The 23,350-nt window shown below is 38.7% G+C and overlaps 1 protein-coding gene across 1 annotated transcript in view; it reads left to right on the forward strand.

Annotated features, from left to right (window-relative positions):
- The window catches only part of LOC134573298 (ficolin-1-B-like), a 38,934-nt gene extending 18,416 nt beyond the window's left edge, over positions 1–20,518 (forward strand). The window contains exons 2-10 of the mRNA XM_063432956.1: positions 9,218–9,341; positions 10,860–10,973; positions 11,131–11,184; positions 11,908–11,943; positions 13,077–13,112; positions 13,379–13,506; positions 13,924–14,053; positions 17,359–17,493; positions 20,111–20,518. Of these exons, the coding sequence (XP_063289026.1) occupies positions 9,260–9,341; positions 10,860–10,973; positions 11,131–11,184; positions 11,908–11,943; positions 13,077–13,112; positions 13,379–13,506; positions 13,924–14,053; positions 17,359–17,493; positions 20,111–20,367 (972 nt within the window). The 5' untranslated portion in view covers positions 9,218–9,259 and the 3' untranslated portion in view covers positions 20,368–20,518. The remainder of the gene's footprint in view (positions 1–9,217; positions 9,342–10,859; positions 10,974–11,130; positions 11,185–11,907; positions 11,944–13,076; positions 13,113–13,378; positions 13,507–13,923; positions 14,054–17,358; positions 17,494–20,110) is intronic.
- The last annotated feature ends 2,832 nt before the right edge of the window (positions 20,519–23,350 follow it).

The raw sequence follows: 23,350 nt of genomic DNA on the forward strand, positions 1-23,350 counted from the left end.
AACTAAAAATAAATATATAGTTATACAAGGAAAGCTTAAACAAACACTCATCTAACTAAGGTCTTTAGTAACAGAACTATTACTTATATTATTTGTTTTTATTTTCCACTTGGCATAACAAATTCTGCCCATATCCCAGTCACTGTCTGTGGATTAAAGCAGAGCCTGTTCCTCTCTACACTGTGTACGTATCACTATATATTTTACTGGCATACGGTGGGTACATAAAGATACACACATTGGCATTTGCCCCCCTTCCATATCTCTCCATTGTTTATCATGTTGAGTGTGTGTGTGTGTGTGTGTGTGTGTGTGATAGATGTTGTGTGCTAGACGTTGATTTAAAATTCTAATTCCAAAATGTGCGTGCGTCCGTGCATGCGCAGTGCTCCCGCGCCACACGCATGCGCACTTATTGTCTACACACGCACACGCCACCAACACACCACGCACAGACGCAGATTCCAACAGTCGCGTGCATGCGTGCAAGATATCAGGACCAGACATACTTCTAAACACGCAGACGTGCGGCAGCAGACAACAATATCTGTATTGCACACGCACCAACGCCATATGTTCCACGCATGTGCGCAAAAAAAGGCTAATAAAACAGCATAAAGCATCCAAATATCCTAAATAGGTATAGTTATATACTAAATCACAACTTCCATTGGCTGAGCATAAAGCATCCAGATATCTTAAAATGTATAGGTATATACTAAGTTACAACTTCCATTGGCTGAGAATTTCTTTCAATTGTCACTGCCTTGTACAGTAATAGTTAACTCCCAGATCTAAAGTTGTTCTTATTTTTAATTCGGACAGACCATATTGTTTATTACTTATCTTAATATAAAAATATTCCTACAAGATCCAAAGCAGGGAACACTGGGAATCAGAGAAGTGAAGTGTATCTGACAAACTACCACCAACGGCAGCACACCGAATAAAGGCCAATCTGTAAGAAAAATGATATATGTAAGAAAACATATTGTACACTTTAAAATTTAAATATATTAAAAACAAGTTTCAAATACACGTGATGAGGTCATATTCCTGACTTAAACCGTTAAGGTTAATAGCACCTAGTTCTTTGATCCAAAAATTATTTTTCAAAATAATAATTTATTTTGTCTATCCTCACGTCTTACGTTTTTCTGCATAGAGTTGCAGCATATGCAATTGTAACAAGGGAAATTACCACTCGTGCGTGATCCTTGTGTAGGTGACATAGGCAACATCAGCCAAAATACAAAGTTACCTGCACAGTATCACAATTCTTTATGTACATTTGAATAACTGGAGGGTTTTGTAGTATCGCTCCCATTAAAGTGTAAGCTCACCTGCCACATCAAGACAAATGTATTTGGTGGGTCCCAAACTAACAATACACCTTGCCGAAATCATATTTTGTGAAATTATTTTTTACATTTTTTTTTACGTGAGTGTGTGTATTAATATGTGTAAATGTGTGTGTTAGTTTACGGAAGAACCTTTTTTGTAAAGATTTGGTAATATTTGTAATAATAATGTTTGCTTTCCTTAAACTACAAAAAAAAAATCATGTTTTGACAGATAATTTTTTTACAAACTCCAGAAACAGAATCGGATTATCTCTGCAGCAGTTATTACAAAATAAGACGTTTGCAACGTTGTTACCCAATATTCCATCCACGAGCACTTCCTGCACAGTTCCCTGTTACGTGGAGAGAATGGATTGCAAAATAGTCCTGGGCTCATTGAGTAACAGTTTGAGTAACAATGCTGCAGTAACATTTAGTAACACAGTCCTTCAGTAAACAGATATGTGTAATAGCAGGTTGGGGCTCAGACTAGTAGCTTGCTGGGTAGCACCAGGTCTCTACTATCCAGACACTGACACATATCTGCTGTAACTGCTCATTTAACCAACAGACTATATAAAGCGTTAACCCCTGTGTGATCAATAACCTTTTATACCAGCTGATGATCAAATACAGCTAAAGCACGATCAGGACAAATTATATCCGTGATTTAACGCCTGTTATACCAGTAACTCTGTCTCAATAACATTTCACACTATTGTATCCATGTTTGTCAGATATATACTCACACACTAAATGGTAACAGTCCCTTCTCTGGGAATTACACCGATTAATAAAATATTGAAAGTCACAACTTGTGGTAGCTTTTTTCACGATATGCTCTGTGTTCTTTTAGATAGTCATTATATCTGAGATGCCGTATTAGTCTAAATATAAAGCATGCTGTAGACTTGACAAAGGGAGGAACTCCTGAAAACTCGCCATTACAAATTTCTGTTAGCCCTATAAAAATGTAGCCCAAGGAGCAGTGCATCTAAGTGGAATGAGCCTTGACATGACTAGGAGACAGGCATAAGGGAGTTACTGTGGGGGTTTGGCTGTAGAAAGTGGGGGTGGGATTTTTGGGTTATGGGAGTATATATAGTGGCCCTTTGAGATTAAGGGGCCATCTTAATCCTCACTTACCTGGTTTGTCCCACCCTCCCATTTGGTCACGGCGGCAGGGGATTGGATAAACAAGTTTGGGTGTAGGTTGTGTGTCCAGATGTAAGATAGTTAGTTTGCTAAGAACGGTTGGGTTTGGATAGATATTGGTTGGTTCGAGCTCGTCGGTAGTTCTGAACCTGGTGGTGTAGGGTGTATCTTGGTATACCACTACATGGTGGAACATGGAAAATCATGTCCTCGATGGTATTTATATGTTAATACATGGTAATATTATTTGTTTATGGGGGTCATTGTCAGGGTAGAATTGTTAAAAAAAAACAAAAACTGGGGTTGATAACTAATGTTAAAATATGTTGACAATGACCTTTAATAATGTATTTGTTCATTTATTAATAAACCAGTGATAATTTTTCCAAAAGAAGGTAAATTTTTCAAAAATTCTACAGGATCGATGGCCCTGTCGTAATGTCAGGATTACAGTATGATCCAGCACGTAGAATTGTGTAACACAGGAGACTAATCGGTCACATATTATTGGACCCTAGAATGGGGTCCTTGGGGTCTTTGGGGGCTTTATAATGCACATGCCGAAAAGGCGACTATGCATATGTTAAGTTATTCCAAGAAACTGCAAATACTTATTATTTTACATCTTCTTTTAGATGTGTATTAAAGATTGAGCAATTGGCATCACTATACCGTTGAGTCTTGGCACAGCCGTGACATACATTGTGTTGGAGGAGGAGAGATAGAAGCAGTGTTATATATTGCTCTGTAAGATCATTTTGAGTAATATAAATAATATAAGCCATTTTATTGGCAGCCAGTGAAGGCGGTGGTGGATGGAGGTCACACGGCAGATTGCCAATTAACAGACTTGATGTAGCATTTTATACCAGCTGGAGATGATGGAGAAAGGCGCTGCCATCTAACAAATCTGAATACTCCTCTTCTGTCATTCCTAGGGCATGTCCATCAGATCTTAAACATTCCCATTCACTGATAATGTCACTGTTGGTTGCATGGTCAGATGGGAATCCTGAACTCTGCTCATCAATGTAAGGAGGTGACTCAACGTTATCAGGAATTGACTCGATGAGTAAAGAGCTTAACAGCCAATGACAGGTTTGACAAATTAAGCAGAGCTTGACTAAAGCTCTGGCCTTTCTCAAGTTTTGTCAACCTGTTGTCAACAAAAGGAAAAATACAAGCTGCTTGATATATGTATAACTTTGTGAAGGAAACATTTTTTAAAGAAAAAATAAAAAGCTTAGCATCCCAGGGGGACAACAATACAAAGAAATCAAGGAGCGTAGCTGCTTTAAATGTGAGTTGTCTGAATTTAAAATAACTCAAAGTGGTGTTTTAATATAAAATACTGTATTTACTCAAATCTAATGCGCACCTTATTTGGAAAATAAAGTTTCCAAATTTGAATGCGCATTAGATTCGATGGTGCATTACATTCGGGGCAAAAATCTAAATTTTCTAGCGAATTCACACAGGGTGAATTAAAACTGGTGAATTCATACAGGTAAATTTCGATCTGGTGAATTCACACAGGCAAATGTTGTTCCTAAAAGAGGGCTTAAGAAAGAATAGACTTAACGTGTAACACTAAAATTGAAATACCATCAATGTTACTATGGTATATGGCAACCACTAGGGAAACCATGACAGGGCAATGAGGAAAGGTAATTCATTGCTTTTATACCTGCTCTACCTTTCTGATTGGCCGGGATCGTTCTTTGACCCCAAATCGTGCTCGTGTGGTGCGTGCGCGACGTCACGTGCACGCCAATGTCGTCAGTCACGTGAGCGAGCATGCCAATGTCGTCAGTCACGTGAGCATTATCATGCCGCAAGTTTCATTCATGCAGATGCATGGCCGCTGACCACAAGGTGAGGATGAATATGTTACATTAACCCCACCTGAAGGACTAGGCTTAAGAGTAAATTTGGCATGAAAATAGCGGATCTTGCATGTATATCAGAGGCTAGAACCCAAGACCAGTCGGCCAGACAATAACCTTTCCAATCAACCAGTACTGTAAAGTGCCCCAAGAAAATCTAGAATCAATTATAGAAGAGACCTCATACTCCTACTGTCCAGAAACAACCAAGGGAGGCGGGGGGGGGGGGTGCACTTGGGACAGTATATTTATTGCAAACAAGGGGTTTGAGCAAGGAGACAAAAAAGGTGTTGGGAATTTTCAAGGAGGCTGGAAGGGCCAGAGAGTACGAAACGGGATTGAGCATCCGAAGGACACGAAAAGGCCCAAGGAACCTAGGAGCAAATTTCATACTAGGGACCTTAAGCCAGTTGTTGCGCGAAGATAACCCAGGTATCCAGAATAGAGGCAAGACGGTCACCTAAAGCAGGAAAAGCCATGTCAGAAAAGACAGCCGGGAGGACAGTAGGGTGTCGGCCAGTATTAACAAAAAATGGGCTATGTCCAGAGGAGTCATGGTCAGCATTGTTTCTCACAAACTAGGTAGTAATTTGGACCAATTGTCTTGGGTGCTATTAACAAAACAACGCAAATATAATTCCAAAGACTGGTTAGCCCTTTCAGCCATACCATTAGTCTGGGGGTGATAAGAGGATGAAAATGATAATTCAATCCCCAACTGCTTATTGAAAGCCCAGAACCGAGATACCAACTGAGAACCTCTATCAGATGCAATATTGTGAGGAATGCCATGCAGACGGACAATCTCACGTATAAAGATCAGTACCAGGTCTTGAGATGAGGGCAATTTCTTGAGTGGGATAAAATGAGCCATTTTAGAGAAACGATCAACAACCATGAGAATAGTGGTATAATCATTAGAACTAGGAAGTTCAACAATTAAATCCATGGATAAGTGAGACCATGAAACCTCAGGAACCGGAAAAGGTTGCAACAAGCCACAAGGAAGTTTATGAGGTACTTTAGAAACTGCACAAACAGAACAAGCCTGAACATACTCCTTAACATCCTTCCTGAGGGAATCCCACCAAAATGATCTCATGATCGCGGATGTGGATTTATTAATACCCGGATGACCAGCAGTCAAGTTGTCATGGAACACCTTCATGAGATTAACCCTTTCACCCAATGGGACGAACAATCTATCCGGAGGTTTACCACAGGGCGCCTGAGACTGGGCCTCCATTATGGAGCCAAGCAGCGGAGAGGACAATGAAAGGATAGTGGAAGCAATGATACATTCAGGGGGGATGATAGGGGATGTCTCTTGTTCTTGTATAGACTCAGTATCAAACTGTCTGGATATGGAATCGGCCTTGACAAATTAGACCCAGGTCTATAAGTTATAAAAAAAATAAAGCGAGAAAGGAATAGTGACCACCTAGCCTGTCTAGAAGACAATCACTCAGCATCACTAACGTAAGTCAGATTTTTGTGGTCAGTAATGATCAAAAGGGGGTCCTTGGAACCCTCCAAAAGATGTCACCACTCTTTGAGAGCTATAATAATGGTCAACAATTCTCTATTGCCAATATCATAATTGCGCTCAGCAGGGGACAACTCAAGGACAACTCAACTCAAACTCTACAGAAGTAGCAACAAGGGTGCAAAGGAGTATCCTGGTTCTCCCTCTGGGAGAGAACAGCTCCTACTCCCGTCTCTGAGGCATCAACCTCCAGTGAGAAAGGTTTACTGGTGTCTTGATGTATTAATAGTCTGCAGAGGCAAACCTTTGTTTGAGAATTTCAAAAGTTTCTATAGCCTCCTTAGACCATATTGTACTGTTAGCCCCCTTGCATGTCAAATTGGAAATGGGAGCTATTAAAGATGAAAAACCCTTTATAAACCTTCTGTAATAATTGGCAAACCCAATGAACCTTTGAATGACTTTTAACCCAGTGAGTAAAGGCCACTGTAGGACCGATTCCAGTTGTTTAGGATCCATCTGAAATCCTGAGGCAGAAATATTATATCACAAAAACTGTACTTCTGAATGATCAAAGATAAATTTCTCCAATTTGCAATAAAGGTGATTTTTCAATAAGTTTGCAAGACTTGTCTAACATGACCGTGGTGAGCTTTCCTTGATTCTCACTAAATTGGAAGCGCTTCTAAGGTCAAGCTTAGTAAACACCTTAGCGCCCTGGAGCCTGTCAAATAATTCAGCAATAAGGGGAATGGGGTAGGCTTCTTAATGGTGATTTTGTTCAATGCCCTGTAATCGATACATGGGCGCAATTCACCATCCTTTTTAGATACAAAAAAGAATCCTGCACCAGCAGGCGAGGATGATTTACGTATATGGTCTTTACTCAGTGAGTCCTTAATATATTCCTCCATTATTTTACTTTCCTGTGGGGATAGAGCATAAACTGCTCCGTTAGGTGGCATAGCGCCTGGTAGTAAGTTTATGGAACAGTCATACGGTCTGTGGGGAGGCAATACATTAGACTGAGTTTTGCTAAATACTTCCTTAATGTCCTGGTATTGTATGGGAACCTCGGGAGTTTGAGAACTTAGTGACAGCGGGTAATTCAATAGTATCTACTCTCTTGGTGATCTGTAATATGCACCTTTCATTACAATCCTTAACGCATTACAATATTTTCCCATTAGCCCAATCAATATGAGGGTTATGCTTACTAAGTCGAGGAAAGCCTAATATGATCAGACAGAAAGGGGATGCAATAACCTGAAACATTATATCTTCCTTATGCAAGGCTCCAATGGATATACTAATGGGTAAGGTTTTGTGAGTAATCAATGGTTGTGAGAGTGGTCTCCCATCTATAGCCTCTACAGCTAGAGGTGATAGTCGTTCCTTGATAGGTAAAGTATTACGCTTAACAAACTGGACATCAATGAAGTCCATCAGGGTTTTGCATAAAAAGTTATTTTTGTCAAGTATAATCGAAATATCAAGGAGAAATCTATATTTATTCTTTTCAGAGGACGTCTCCATTACACCTAAGACCTGTCCCATTAAGGTGCGGTAGTTTTCCGGATGAATGGGACAATTGTTTTTCATATGTCCTTTCCTACCGCATTATAGACATAGGCCTTCTTTTCTCCTATATTGTCTTTCTGCTTCAGACAGTCAAGTGACCCCCAACTGCATGGGTTCAGGTTCGGACTGAACAGGAATTTCAGGGACAATAGGTCTGGAGAAACGGGGTGTTAAAGGCATAGTCATACGTCTGGTCTTATTTTTAGTAGCTTCGCTGGTTCTTAATCTATTTTCAATTTGCATAACGAATGTGATAAATTTATTACGTTTTTTGGGTAGATCTTTGGCGGCAATCTCATGTAGTATAGTGTCAGATAATACCTTCTTAAATGCGGAGATTAGCCCACTGCTAGTCCAGTCTACCTCGGAAGCCAGGGTACGAAATTCTATGGCATAGTCCGAGATAGACCGGCTCCCTTGTTTGATGTGCATCAGGGCAGTGGAGGCGTCTTCCTCCCTGCCTAATGGTTCAAATGTAAGTTTAATTTCTTAAGGAATTCCTGGTAATTACTCTCCCATAACGGATTGGCCCAAGCTAAAGCTTTACCCTTAAGTTGATTGATGAAAAGATCCCGGTGAGGCCCCAAAATCATACTCCATTTGATTAAGGAAACCCCGGCATTCTTGAATATTACCATCAAAGTGCAGTGGAGGAGATAGAGAGATAGTGGGGCCTATGTCTATACTACCATAGTGTGTACTATAGGCGGAGGTACATAAGGCAGAGGTGAGACAGAAGAAGAGACCAGAGGCCGTAGATGCGCTGTTCGGGTAAGAAGCGTACTGAGGCAAATTGATCCATGCAGTGGGCAAATTCTGGGCAAATTGATCCATGCGGTGATCATTCTCCTCTAGTTTCCTTTCGCAAGCAGCAATGTGCTTTCAAAATTCTACAGGATCGATGGCCCTGTCGAAATGTCAGGATTACAGTATGATCCAGCACGTAGAATTGTGTAACACAGGAGACCAATAGGTCACATATTATCGGACCCTAGAATAGCTGGACTAACTTACCAAGGAATGGTCATAGAAATAGCCGAGGTCAGGGGACACAGAAAGGGACACAACAATAAAGAAAAAGCCAGGGGTCAGGGATACCAGAATAGAGGGAAGGCAAAATCAAAGCCAAAGTCAATAACAAGAATAACCAGAATACGGAACGCGCTCTCTTGGAGAACCACTATGGAAACCATGACAGGGCAACGAGGAAAGGTAATTCTAGGCTTTTATACCTGCTCCACCTTTCCAATTGGCCGGGATCACTCTTTGACCCCAAAACGTGCGCGCGCTTTGTGTGAACGATGTCATGTGCACGCCGACGTCGTCAGTCACGTGAGCGAGTGTTGGGGTTTAATTAGCCTTGGATCTGCAGTGGCCGGTGTCCATTATCATGCCGCAAGTGTCATTCATGCAGATGGACGGTCGCTGGCCACAAGGTGAGGATGAATATGTTACACCAGGTTTACAAAATTGAGATGCACATTTGACGACACATTAGAGTCGAGTAATACCAAAAATAGAAAATATTGGTTTGTTTGCCTTAATACATCTCAATTTAAATTCCTGCTCTACTAAGCCACATCAGATAAAATGATGGCATGACTATGAGTGGTTAAAAGAGGTATGTCTACAATTAAACCACACCCTATGTTGAAATTCTCGTTGCTTAACACCAGAAATTCCGTTACTGGCATACAGTCGTTGCTGCCTATTTAAGGATGAGGGGCTTGTTGTACTTTAGACGATACTCTCCATCTGTTCCAGAGGTACCATAAAACTCTTCGACTCCAGCAGCTACAGGGAGTAAGATGAGAAACTGCGCATATTCGTCACTGAACATGCTCGTATCGCTGGCCGCCATTCTGTGTTATGCTGAAGACACCTGTCCAGGTGAGCTATGAATGACCCCTCACTCTAATCATTGAGTTTATATTTTTACTGAGTGGAGAAGCCCACCTAGAGTTTATTTTTCAAACAGTAAGCTACTGTGAACAGACAACTGAATTAGAAACATTTTGGTAAACTTGATTATAAACTACTTACAATTATAAAATAAGTAGCGAAAAGTAAAATGTTAACTAAAAGTTAATGTGAACACTTGTGCTAGGTGTGAAAAAAAACATATTATACACAATCCTCCTTTATAAACGGATACCCATGCTCTGAATGTCAGTGAGTGATTGGATGGCTTGATAGCTAAAGAATCAGATCACTCTGACAGGCAAGTCTCAATTCTCAACGGTCTTGTCCAGTAATGTATATAGACGTACATCTATACTATTTATGTTTTATTACTGGGAAGACTCAATTGGATGTCAGATCTCTCTTTGGATGAATGGATAGCTGGATGGATAGATGGATGAGTTTTGGATGGAGGGAGGGATGGATATTGCTAAAATCAGTAAACACAAGTAATTATTTCTATAGGTTGAAGATGTAAAATAACAGATGAAATTAAAGTCTTCTAAAACTGCTTTTATAGGACTAACAGAATTTAGATCTTCCCTTTATCAAGTCTGAAGCTAAGAAAGTGAGAAATGCTTTAGACTTGAGAAACAGAGGATCTATTCAAAGTTTGCCAAAACCCCAATAGTCCAATAAATAAGGACTTACTAGATACTTATTCCATCTCTTATTTTAATTCTTCATCACTGAACTCATACGGCTAAAGTTTCAAACCAAATCTTGAATCAAGGAAAGTCTTTATATCAAAACAAACTGTATAATGTAATGTCACTGTCACAGATCTTTACATTATAATGTTTCTAATCATGTAGTCAATAAATAACTAATTGTAGTGACTTTAGAACCAGTTTGGAAGACATTGCATAAAATAATCGTGTTTGTATTTATCTCCAGTTCAGCAGATATGTTGATTTTTATTTTCAGTTTTCTCTTTTGGACTGAAAGTTTAAATCCCATTCTTAAATTATCCCATATAATTTTAGTTAATAGAACTCAATATCTTCTGTAAAATATGACGAGTGTAAGCTTGCAGATAAAACCATTGAACGCTACGATGTCAGTAACTGTGTTGAAAGGTAAGTAATTGACAAAGCTGTAATTATTATCCATGTTGTCAGTATTATTATTGTCATTTCTATAGTATTGTAAATTTACACAGTGTTCTACTATGCAGTTATTTTACAAGAAGTAAAGACGTGAGACGAAAAAAAAGCCTTGCTCAAATGAGCTCGCAATCTAAACGTGATTAATAGCAAAAGGGCATTTTCTTTTTCTTTTTTTCGTTTTTATTCACTTAACAGCACTATCGTCCCAGCTTGGCTTTTTTTTAACCTAAAATATGTAATTTGGTTTTTTATTCACTACAATTTGATATTCTGTGAATAAACCCCTAACTGGTGAAAGATATATATATATATAAATTATGTTTTACTTTATGGGCAGATGTGAAGCTTATTGGCGTTGGCGAGTCGGACAAGCTGGCCATTTTACGAGGATGTCCGGGAATTCCTGGAACACAAGGAATACAGGGAGTGCAAGGACCAGCAGGACTTAAAGGTAATATCAGTTGTATCGACCCAGAGGTTAATTATCATAATGATGTCATTGTGTATTTTTCAGTTACAATGTATCCAGTTTGAGAGTCCTAAATTACAATGTAAAATGGTTTTGGACAAAATATATTCTCCTAACCCCTGTGGTGTCTTATATTTAGGAGAAAATGGCTCACCTGGAACTCCTGGGAAGATGGGACCAACAGGCGTTAAAGGTAAACTAACTCTTTAGCAATATATTGGCAGAACACTAAATTAGAATACAGAATATGGGATCACATTTTTATTGTCATGCCAACTGTACAAAGCTCTTTCTCTCTTTCACTTTATATGTAGAAAGAGAGAGAGCAATAGGAATGTCGAGTTCTAAACCTGATACAATCACCATAGAAATTAGATTTTGAATGTAGAACCTTATCCCAGAATCGGAGAGCAGAGTCGTCATCAGGGGGTAAAGCTGGTACCCAGGTAAGGGGCTCTGGCAATACGCTGGGGGCCATCTATGCGGACTGGTTGGGTTCTAACACAGCGGGCCCCTTACCTCATGCTTTCCTTTCACCTACATGGGGCATCTACTGCAACTGCTCCACCCCAACACCCGCAGAAGGAAACCACATGGGAGTGAAAGGCCTAGACTGCAGCACTGGTTCAGCCCCCACTAGACACCATGAAAGTCATCGCCCTGCAGCAATGGATAGACAGACAGGAAGATGGCTAGAACCAAGAAGGATTTAGTGTAAAAATATATCTCTGGCCATGTGTTGATGTGTGTACCTGTGTGAGTGTGCTAGTCACTGAATCAGCAAGATACGTGGACTATACATTGTCATCACGTGGTCCCAATGCGTGGCCAGGTTATCTCTGCATCTTACATTGAAAACGGTGGAAAGGACCTACTGAGGGTCTTATAATTATACAGATTTTATTCTCTTCCACAGGTGATAAAGGGGTCACAGGCACGCAAGGACAAAAAGGTAATACATAGGTAAATTCAGGATAAACTCAGACTTGTGACTATAAATAGCAGATAAAAATTATAAAGAATAAAGTAATGAACAACCAATATTGTTTCTTGAGATGTGAATGTGTGAAAACAATAGTTTCATGCACGTTTTGTTTCAGTTGGTTGACTTTTGAATTGTCTGGAATTCAGAAATGATCAATTTGGGACAAATCGAAATTCAAAAAACATTTCGGAACCAAGTTCAGACGCAATTATTTTTCCAAAGGAGACCAAATCATATAAACGTTTAACATATAACTCCCTAATTTGGAATCCTTTAACATAGTAATCATCCTACATAAGGATACCAAAATAAGGAGCTATCTGCTAATCACAGCTGCCTGAAAGATCGAAATTAATAAAAGGTTTCCAGCGGTTTAGTGACACTCCCTAAGTATCTATCCTAGTTTGAGATTACCATGTTTAAGGTTATCCGGTTTAAGGACTTCATCTAGAAAACAAGTGAAAGACCAAATTTAGGAGAAAGGGTTTTTATTATTTTTGCTCTTTCAGCTGTTTAATAGATAGCTCCCTAATTTGGTGTCCTATACTTACGTGGGATTGCCATTATTAAGGTATCCAAATAAGGAACGTATGTACTAAGCAACGGCGGAGAAAATTGAAGAATTTATTTTTTCTTATTTTTGCTAATTAGGGAGCTATCTACTAAGCAGCTGAAAGAGTATAACATAGGAAGAGCCCTTTCTTTTAATGTTGCTACTTCAAGTGTTTTGTAAAGAAATCAGAAATGTGGACACATCCGAGAATGAAAGAAAGTTCAATGTCTGTTTCTTTAATTTAAATATATGTTTCATTTAAGAGGAACTGAAACAATTATTGGTGAATCTAGGGGAATCCACTAAACGTGACACTTTTAACACAAAACATTTGAAATGTGGAATGCGATTTTATCAACGCTGCCTTTATTAACTCCCAATGCTATTACAGAGCCGTTTATAGTGATACCATACGTAATGTCTCTATTTATACATACTAAATAAAAAACCTTGATTTACAACATAAGTGTTGAAAATGTATATATTTTATTTTTGCAATATTTTTTTTTTATGTTTAATTTATATTTTTTAACATTTCTTTGTTCAGGTGACAAGGGAGATCCCGGTGTACCTGCCCCTGGAAGTAAGTATCACACCTTGTAACTACATATAAGTCCATTTTGTTATATAATATATAAGGTAATTGTTTGTTCCATTAATTATATACAGAGATACTAACTGCATGCTAAATTCAGTTGCTGTCTATCAACAAGTAAAGTCTGGCATTCTGAGTGTTTTAATAAGCAGCGATATTTAATCTCCCTTTTTGATTGGCTGCATTAAACTGAATCAGGAAGTCAAACAGCTAACCGTCCAATCAGCATGATCCTCTCTCATTCTCTCCTCCAGCTGCCCAGAACTGTAAGGAGCTCTTGGACTATGGAGCTTCTCTGACCGGTTGGTACACAGTATACACAAGCAATGGGCTTCCTCTCACTGTGTACTGTGACATGGAGACTGACGGAGGAGGATGGCTAGTAAGTATGGCCACTAAGTTTTACTTTCCTAGCAGACTACAGCTAAGGCAGACATTAGACAGGTTGGTAAAACAGGCAATAGAGCAGTGTTTCCAGGGCTGCTTGCTCTTAAATAGAAAAAAGTGTGTTCTACCAGAAAGATTATTTTAACTTGCATTTCCACTTATGCCCACCAGGGGTGTCTGCAATATTGCTCTATGTAACATTGCCACCATAACTCTCGATTCATTACTTTTATATATAAGAAAAATTCCAGGGCTCAGATCACCAGAGCTTATCCTTTAAGAAGAAATGTGTAACGATAAGATTAGGATCACTGACCATCTATTAGAACAAGGTCACTCAAATAGAGAGCAGAATATTTACCATTGCTTGGAACCTATTGGGTTAACCACTAACTCCTTATTTTGTAATTAGGTTTTCCAGAGAAGGATGGATGGGTCGGTGGATTTTTTCCGAGACTGGAATTCCTACAAGCGAGGGTTTGGACACCAGGCCAGCGAGTTCTGGCTGGGGAACGATCATATTCACCAACTTACGTCCACAGGTAATATTCATGTTTCCTACTGCAAAACATGGTTCCTGTTCACTGCAACATATTGCTTTTTACTTCCAAAAAGTATAGCATAACATTTATCAGAAAACCGGGATGAACAGCTAGCACACTCGTGCAGTTAGAATAGTTAGAATAGTTAGAGAAATAGTACGTATTATCTCTCACAATGGTTGGCCTGTGATTGTGAGCTTCAACTTTGTCTATAAGTATATCAACTGTCACTCAGTTAAACCTTCCTCATACTGTAGTGCAGAGAAGAAGGAAGCAGGGAGACAGAGGTACTAGGTGCCTGAGCCCCAATTTAGGCTTAAACTGTTGAAAAACAATCTAACCCCTAAAGGTAAGATAGCTCCCAGAAACCCCTACACTCATAAGATCTCTCTTTGGATTAAGAAGCTATAACCCCCCCCATATTATAATTATATCCCTGTATATTGTGTTTTTGCAAGTATTTATCAAGTTCCTGTTTAAACATCTGCTGTTTAGTCTTACTATAATGAACCTTTTCCTTAGACGTATTCTCCTTTCTTCCAGTCTGAATGCAGGAACCTGTGTCGTACGTATGGTCCTGTTTATGAATAGATTTCCAGACAATAGATTGTACCGGCCCTGAATATATTTGTATTATGCAGTCATATACCCTCTGATGTGCCGTTTGTGTAGATTTAAATTTGTTAACTTTTCTTCAGAAAAAAATGTTCTAGTGCCATAATATCCTTCTTTAGAACAGGTGCCCAAAATTGCACAGCATATTCAAGGTGTGGTCTCAACATTGAGTTATAAAGAGGCAAATTATATTTTCATTCAGAGAATTAATGTCCTTTTTATACATGATAATATCTTACTGGGCATAGCAAATGCTGATTAACATTGCACATTATTGCATAGTTTGTTGTCTATAACAATTCCCAAATATTTCTTATGTGTTTTATCCCTAATTCACTACTATTTAGGGTGTAAGTTACTTGTGCATTCTTTACCCCAATGCATAAATTTGCATTTTGCTACATTCAATTTCATCTGCTATTTGAGTGCCCAGTCACCCAATCTACCTCTCCAGTGAAATAATCTGCTGCCCACATTGTATTACTTTACAGAGCTTTGTGTCATCTGCAAATACTCAAACATGACTTTCAATGCTTATTTTAAGATCATTTATAAATATGTTAAATAGAATCGGTCCCAAAACAGAACCCTCTGGGACACCACTTCTCCAGCTTGAAAATGTACCATTAATGACAACTCTTTGTAATCTATCTTTAATCCACTCTTGGGTTACCTATGTTTCATAAAACCATGCTGATTTTTACTAATAAAAATGTTCTCCCCAATGAATTCCTGAAAACGATCCCTTAATAACCCTTCAAATACTTTCCCAGCCATAGAAGTTAAGCTCACAGGTCTATAATTTCCAGTCAATGATGTTAAACCCTTTTTGAAAATAGGAACCACTTCTGCCTCCAATCTTCCAGTACAATTCCTGAAAGAAAATAATTTTGAAAAATTAGAAACAGAGGTTAACTTATTTCCACACTTAGCTCCTTAAGTACTTGTGGGTGAATATCATTAGGCCGCATAGCTTTCTTTACAGTAACTATCTTTACCTTGTCTTCAGTCATCCAATCACAATTTTCTTCAAGTTTTTTGCAGCAATCATTTGCATATCTACTTAATTCATACTGAGGAAAAATAGTTTTTTTTAGTTTCTGCCTTTTCCTGATTTGCATAAATAACACGCTCTGTTTTCAGTATACCTACACTTCCACTTTTTTTTTTTTATTTATGTACATAAACATTTTTGTGGATGGTTTGCCTATCTTTTTCTCATTTTCTAATTTAGTCAATCTAATCGCCTGTTTCCATGCATTATTTCCTTCCTTATATCTTGTAGCAACAGCGCTCACACAAAAAACAAAAATACAGTTTAAAATTTTACAAGGCTACTTAAAATCACCTATCTCAGCAAACATATATGGGGATTCAGCTACACCATATGGCCATATTGTGTTAAAGGGACTCTATAGTCACCAAAACAACTGCTACTTAATGTATTTGTTATGGCAAGTATAATCAGTCCCTGCAGGCTTTTTGCTCTAAGGCACACCTCAGATGGCCACTAGAGGTGCTTCCTGGGTCAGTGTTGCACAGTGTGCAACACTGACGGTCAGCGTCTCCATACTCTGCATGGAGACGCTGAACTTTCCCCATAACGATTCACTGATTCAATGCATCTCTAAGAGTAGATGTTGATTGGCCAGAGCATCATTTGGCTCCAATCCCCGTCTTACCTCCTTGGCTGAGATAACCAGAATTGATAATCTCAGCCAATCCAATGCTTTCCTATGGGACCCACATGTACAGCTTAACCCAATTTGCTATAACCACTAATCTTCCTCGTCGATATCAAAATTAGGTGGTTTATCACATATGCCAACCTGTAATTAATTTCCTCCATTTATTTATGAATTTTATTAATTGCATGTATATCTAAAAACAGTTTGTATAAGCTGTAGATCTCTCGCCTGAAGTCTTTGCAGGCCCTCCCCTTCTAACCCCGCCCAGGCTTTTTGAGGCTTTCCAATCAGAGACTTCCCAATACAGTTCAATGAGAAGTCTTTACAAGGCAGAAGCTCGGGGCAATTGCTGCCTCTTGAATTTAGCTCCACTGACCTGAATAAACCAGGAAGTAACAGGACGGGCTGGGGAGGAGGGGAAGGCGGGGAAGAGGGGGTGTAACCAGGTTAATTTATTAAAGTGTCATTTTCTACTAAAATCTGCTTTTTTTTGCAAAAAGGACACATGCATCACACATAAAGCTTTTCAGCTACTTAAAGTGCTTTAGTGGCTTTGTTGTGGATGTGTAAGTGTTCTTTTAAATATGATTTCATGGGTTACTTTTTGTTTTACTTTTAACATTAAACTATGTATACACAGGGCTGGTGGAAATGACGATATTCCTTAGAATTTAATTAGGGAGTTGTGACAATTTAAAATAGCAGCTGATTTGTAGAATTATTTCAAGGTGATAATTTTAGCCTAAATATTCCAAATCAGCCTTTGATATCCAACGTCACTGCTAAGAAAATATCCATGAATCTAATTTCAGATTCCGTGTCACTTTCCTTCCTCCTCCTGGCAGACACCCAAACAGATACATAAACAAACCTCGACCGTGTCCGTCAGTATGTGATTGTACATAGTGCTTAATTCCATGTTTACCTTCTATGGATTCTATATAAGCCATGTTGTTTTGCCCAGCGCTGCACGTAATAAATAATAATTTACTTTTCTGATAGGAACATACGACCTCCGCTTCGATTTCATGGATTTTGAAAACAAAAGAACTTACGCCACATACAGCAACTTCAAAATCACAGGGGAGAATCTGAATTACACTCTGAGTTTGGGGTCATTCACTGGAGGGACTGCAGGTATGACAGGTGCAGGTTGTCTGTGTATGGGATACTCCCTTCTACATATATAGAAATGGTCTATTTCCGTGTTTTCCTGGGTCTTATATTAATTTTTCTCCTGAAAAATGCATTAGGACTTATTTTCAGGGGAGGTCTTATTTCAGGGGAAAATGGTAGCAAGCATGTGCTAGAAAAACAGGTCTACATTTGTGTGAATTCCCTCGGACATAGACAAGTTCACTAACACATGGAATCCCATGAATTAGCGAACTTGCTACCAGCAACTAGGACTTATTTTCGGGGTAGGGCTTACAGTCAGGTCCATAAATATTGGGACATCGACACAATTCTAATCTTTTTGGCTCTGTACACCAACACAATGGATTTGAAATGAAACAAACAAGATGTGCTTTAACTGCAGACTTTAATTTGAGGGTATTTACATCCAAATCAGGTGAACGGTGTAGGAATTACAACAGTTTGTATATGTGCCTCCCCCTTTTTAAGGGACCAAAAGTAAATCAAACTTTCACTTTTTAATACTTGGTTGCAAATCCTTTGCAGTCAATTACAGCCTGAAGTCTGGAACGCATAGACATCACCAGACACTGGGTTTCATACCTGGTGATGTTCTGCCAGGCCTCTTCTGCAACTGTCTTCAGTTCCTGCTTGTTCTTGGGGCATTTTCCCTTCAGTTTTGTCTTCATCAAGTGAAATGCATGCTCAATCAGATTCAGGTCAGGTGATTGACTTGGCCATTGCATAACATTCCACTTCTTTCCCTTAAAAAACTCTTTGGTTGCTTTTGCAGTATGCTTCGGGTCATTGTCCATCTGCACTGTTAAGTGCCGTCCAATGAGTTCTGAAGCATTTGGCTGAATATGAGCAGATAATATTGCCCGAAATACTTCAGAATTCATCCCGCTGCTTTTGTCAGCAGTCACATCATCAATAAATACAAGAGAACCAGTTCCATTGGCAGCCATACCTGCCCACGCCACGACACTACCACCACCATGCTTCACTGATGAGGTGGTATGCTTTGGATCATGAGCAGTTCCTTTCCTTCTCCATACTCTTCTCTTCCTAGCACTCTGGTACAAGTTGATCTTGGTCTCATCTGTCCATAGGATGTTGTTCCAGAACTGTGAAGGCTTTTTTAGATGTTGTTTGGCAAACTCTAATCTGGCCTTCCTGTTTTTGAGGCTCACCAACAGTTTACATGTTGTGGTGAACCCTCTGTATTCACTCTGGTGAAGTCTTCTCTTGATTGTTGACTTTGACACACATACACCTACCTCCTGGAGAGTGTTCTTGATCTGGCCAACTGTTGTGAAGGGTGTTTTCTTCACCAGGGAAATAATTCTTCGGTCATCCACCACAGTTGTTTTCCGTGGTCTTCCGGGTCTTTTGGTGTTCCTGAGCTCACCAGTGCGTTCTTTCTTTTTAAGGATGTTCCAAACAGTTGATTTGGCCACACCTAATGTTTTTGCTATCTCTCTGATGGGTCTGTTTTGTTTTTTCAGCCTAATGATGGTTTGCTTCACTGATAGTGACAGCTCTTTGGATCTCATATTGAGAGTTGACAGCAACAGATTCCAAATTCAAACAGCACACTTGAAATGAAGTCTGGACCTTTTATCTGCTCCTTGTAAATGGGATAATGAGGGAATAACACACACCTGGCCATGGAACAGCTGAGCAGCCAATTGTCCCATTACTTTTGGTCCCTTGAAAAGTGTGAGGCACATTTACAAACTGTTGTAATTCCTACACCGTTCACCTGATTTGCATGTAAATACCCTCAAATTAAAGCTGAAAGTCTGCAGTTAAAGCAAATCTTCATTTCATTTCAAATCCATTGTGGTGGTGTATAGAGCCAAAAAGATTAGAATTGTGTTGATGTCCCAATATTTATGGACCTGACTGTATATTACAAACAAACCCTGAAAATAAGCTAGGGCAAATGTCTTATTTTAGGGGGAATGGGGGGGATTGTGAATTGATGAGTTGTATGAAATTGAAAAGATATTTGCTGTTTTTTTTTTTTAACAAAATAGTGGCATTTAAAGAATTTGAAGGTTTCTCTAAATCAACTGTATGTCTGTCTTTACTGTTCTTTTGGCTCAAATGTACAATTCCCCTAACATTTCTATAAAATACCAGATTATTCCAATAAACCCCAATGTCTAATCCATGAAATATTCACTGTCTCTCTAATAGGACAAGAAACTGACAGCTTTATGCCAATCGTTTACAGATAGATTTTGAAATAAAGATATAATTAATAGCCACATCCAATTTTCCAGTAAACTCAGGGTTATAAAATTTTACCAGGTTTATTTACAAGGAATTGTCAGTAACTGAGCACAAGAATTGATAGATGATGTACAAGATCTCCAGTCTAACGAGTTAAGCTTGCTCGTGTTTCCCAGAGAGTAAAGCTCTGTAATTACTTGTTTGCTGGTCTGGGCAAACATCTAGAAATATATTTACACAAAGTAATATAGAATACACCATATTTAAATGTTCGATATAGAGGATCTCTGTTTATGTTAACATGTATCACTGGATAGTTTGTGTATTTAAGGGACTGCACTAGTTGTTTACACATCGTCTTCTCTTCCATTTACAGGTGACTCCTTCTATGGTCACAGAAACACACCATTTTCTACCAAAGATAGAGATAATGACCTCTATGCCACTGGTAGCTGTGCCAATGTTTACAGTGGTGCCTGGTGGTATACTGTGTGCCATTCATCCAACCTGAATGGACTGTACTTGCGGGGAAATCACACAAGCTACGCCAATGGGGTAAACTGGAGTTCTGGCCGTGGTCACAATTACTCATATAAGATATCAGAGATGAAGATCCGACCTCAGTCTAACTAACTGCTAACTGCTAACTGGTAGTCACTGTATATATGGAGGAAACAATGTATGAGAATGTCAAATTCTGCCCCATATCAAATATTGACTGTCATCAGGCAGAAGGTCTGTGAATTCAACTGAAGATCAATCACGTAAACGTTTAGTAATGCAATGGTTCTCCCTAACCCGATGTGTTGTTTTTTTGGTTTTTTTGTAATCCTTTTATTGGCTTTTCAAATGTTAAACACATAAACATTACAATTGTGAATAAATGACAGGTGGAAATGTGACGATGAACAGACAGAACATCAATCAATCTGAAAAAAACAAGAAAGATAATATATTAATTGGCTACTATTGTCTTCCTGCTCTCAGCTCATTATTAACATATTCCACAGAGTGTTACAATTATAGAAAGGGGGATATCTAGAGGATAAGAAGGCCCTGCTCAAACAATCTCACAATCTATATCATTAGGTGACTTTCCAGGGACACTTACTGGTGGCGTTGGGTGAACAGTATTCGAAGCTGGGTTTCACAGTTTTAAGGCTGTGACAGTACCATAGCTCTAACCAGACTCTAAAGACTCACCTTGTTCCTGTCATTGAGGTTTGCTGGTGGTATCCCTCAGTTGGTTCCCTACAGGCCTTGCATTAACACTCATAATAATATAATTTAGAGAACTTTCTTGTTAATTTAATAGCTTCCAACACCATGGCCATAACAAGCTACACTGGAAAAAGGACAAGCAAGACTGCCCGTGTGAAGAATATTACTTAAGCGTGTATGTCATGCCGAGCAAAATTGCACTGTTTAAACCTTCTTTTTTTTTTTTTTTTAATATATATAATTATATAATGAAATGCTTATAGGAACACTGATACAACTAAGGATGTGGATCATATTAAATATCACTTATGTGTTTATATTTTCCACTTGGCATAAGACTCTCCTGGAGTGGAAAGGCAACATTTCGGCTCACACAACAGCCTTTCTCAAGTTGTATACCGCCCATTGTCTGTAGATCATAGTTGCACCTGTTGCTCTCTACACCATGTATGTATCACTATACATTTATTGTCATATGGTGGGTACAGAAAGATACACAAAGTGACATCTCATCCCCCATCTTTCATCATTGTTTTACTTTATTGGTTATGGTTGGTGTGGTACATCTGTGTGTTTGTGTAAATGTGTGTGTTCATTTCTGTAAAAACTTTTTTTGTAAAGATTTGGTAATGTTTTTTAAAAGCGTTTCTTTTTCTAAATCTACATAGAAATCATATTTCTAAATCATAATCATATTTTGTAAAATGATTTTACAAACTCCAGAAACAGAATTGGATTATCTCTGCAGCAGTTAATACGAAATAAGAAGTTTGTAACGTTATTACCCAATATTCCATCCACGAGCACTTCCTGCACAGTTCCCTGTTACGTGGAGAGAATGGATTGCAAATAGTCCTGGGCTCGTTGAGTAACAGTTTGAGTAACAATGCTGCAGTAACATTTAGTAACACAGTCCTTCAGTAAACAGATCTGTGTATTAGCAGGTTGGGGCTCAGACTAGTAGCACCCTACTACCACCAGATCTCTACTATCCAAACACTGGCACCAGGGCCAGCCTGTACATTGGTCTAAGTGTGGCCATGGTTTCAGGTGGCACTTTTGCAACCCCAGTACAATTTAAAATGCATATATACATATACATGCACTAAACACACACACTGCATCCACTAAACACACAGACACTGCATCTACACACACAATCTGCATCCAGTACACACACACAATGCATTCACTACACAAACACACACAATGCATTCACTACACACACTACATAACGTAATAGATGTGTGTGGTTTTGATGAGGCGTGGGAGCCGCATTTCTTCCTTGTACCCAGGCAGCACAATGTCTTGGGCCAGCCTTGACTAACACAAATATGCTTTAACTGTTCATTAAACAAACAGGCTATATAAAGGGTTACCTTTTGTTTTGTCTTATGAACAGATACAGCTAATGCACAATCCGGCCAAGTTATATCCGTGCTTTAACACCTGTTGTGCCAGTAATATTAAATAAAATTAAAACGACCCAAGGTGCAGTATAATGACAATCAAAGTGAAGAGGTATTTACCCTTCCACATTTAGGTATAACAAAATGATCCCTCTTTTCCCTCAATCAATATAAACAAAACAAAGATATACCTAAAATCCTCAATCAATATAAACAAAACAAAGATATACCTGAAATCCTCAATCAATATAAACAAAATGAAAATTGTAACAAAGATTGTAACAGGAACATTGTAACTCTATCATTTCGCACTATTTTATCCATGTTTTGCAGATATGTACTCACAAACTAAAATGGTAACAGTAAATTCTCTGGGAATTACACCGATTAATAAAATATTGAAAATAACCTATAATGTTTTACCATTTTTCATGAGATGCTCTGTGTTCTTTCAGACGTGTATTAAAGATTGAACTATTGACATCACAATCCAGTTGAGTCTTGGCACAGCCAGACACACCTCGTGTTATGGGAGGAGAAATAGAACCAGTGTTTCCGTTTCTCCTCCTATCTCTATGTTCGCCCTCAATGACGAAGTGACTCAACGATGGAAGGAGGTAAAGAGTAAAGAGAGGTTTGACAAATTACATGGAGCTTAACTAAAGCTCCGCCCTTTCTCGACTTTTGTCATCCGGCATCTCATACAAAAGGAAAAGTATGAACTACTTTATCTATGTATAACTATGTAAGGAAAGGTTTGGGGGGGTTTTAAAGAAAAAAAAATGAGCTGCCCACGGGATTTACAATTCCACAAAAAAGAGAAAACAAGCGACATAGTGCTTTCAATTTGAGTTGGGGGAATTCGAAGAGAATTAAAGTGAATTAAAAAATTCAGACCAAAATAATAAATTTTCCTGCAAGCTGACGTTCCACTGAATATAACCACAATAAAGCATATTCCAGCTTCGTCAAGCTGAACCTATTTC

Source organism: Pelobates fuscus, chromosome 9 (genome assembly GCF_036172605.1).
Source record: "Pelobates fuscus isolate aPelFus1 chromosome 9, aPelFus1.pri, whole genome shotgun sequence".
NCBI classification, from domain to species: domain Eukaryota; kingdom Metazoa; phylum Chordata; class Amphibia; order Anura; family Pelobatidae; genus Pelobates; species Pelobates fuscus.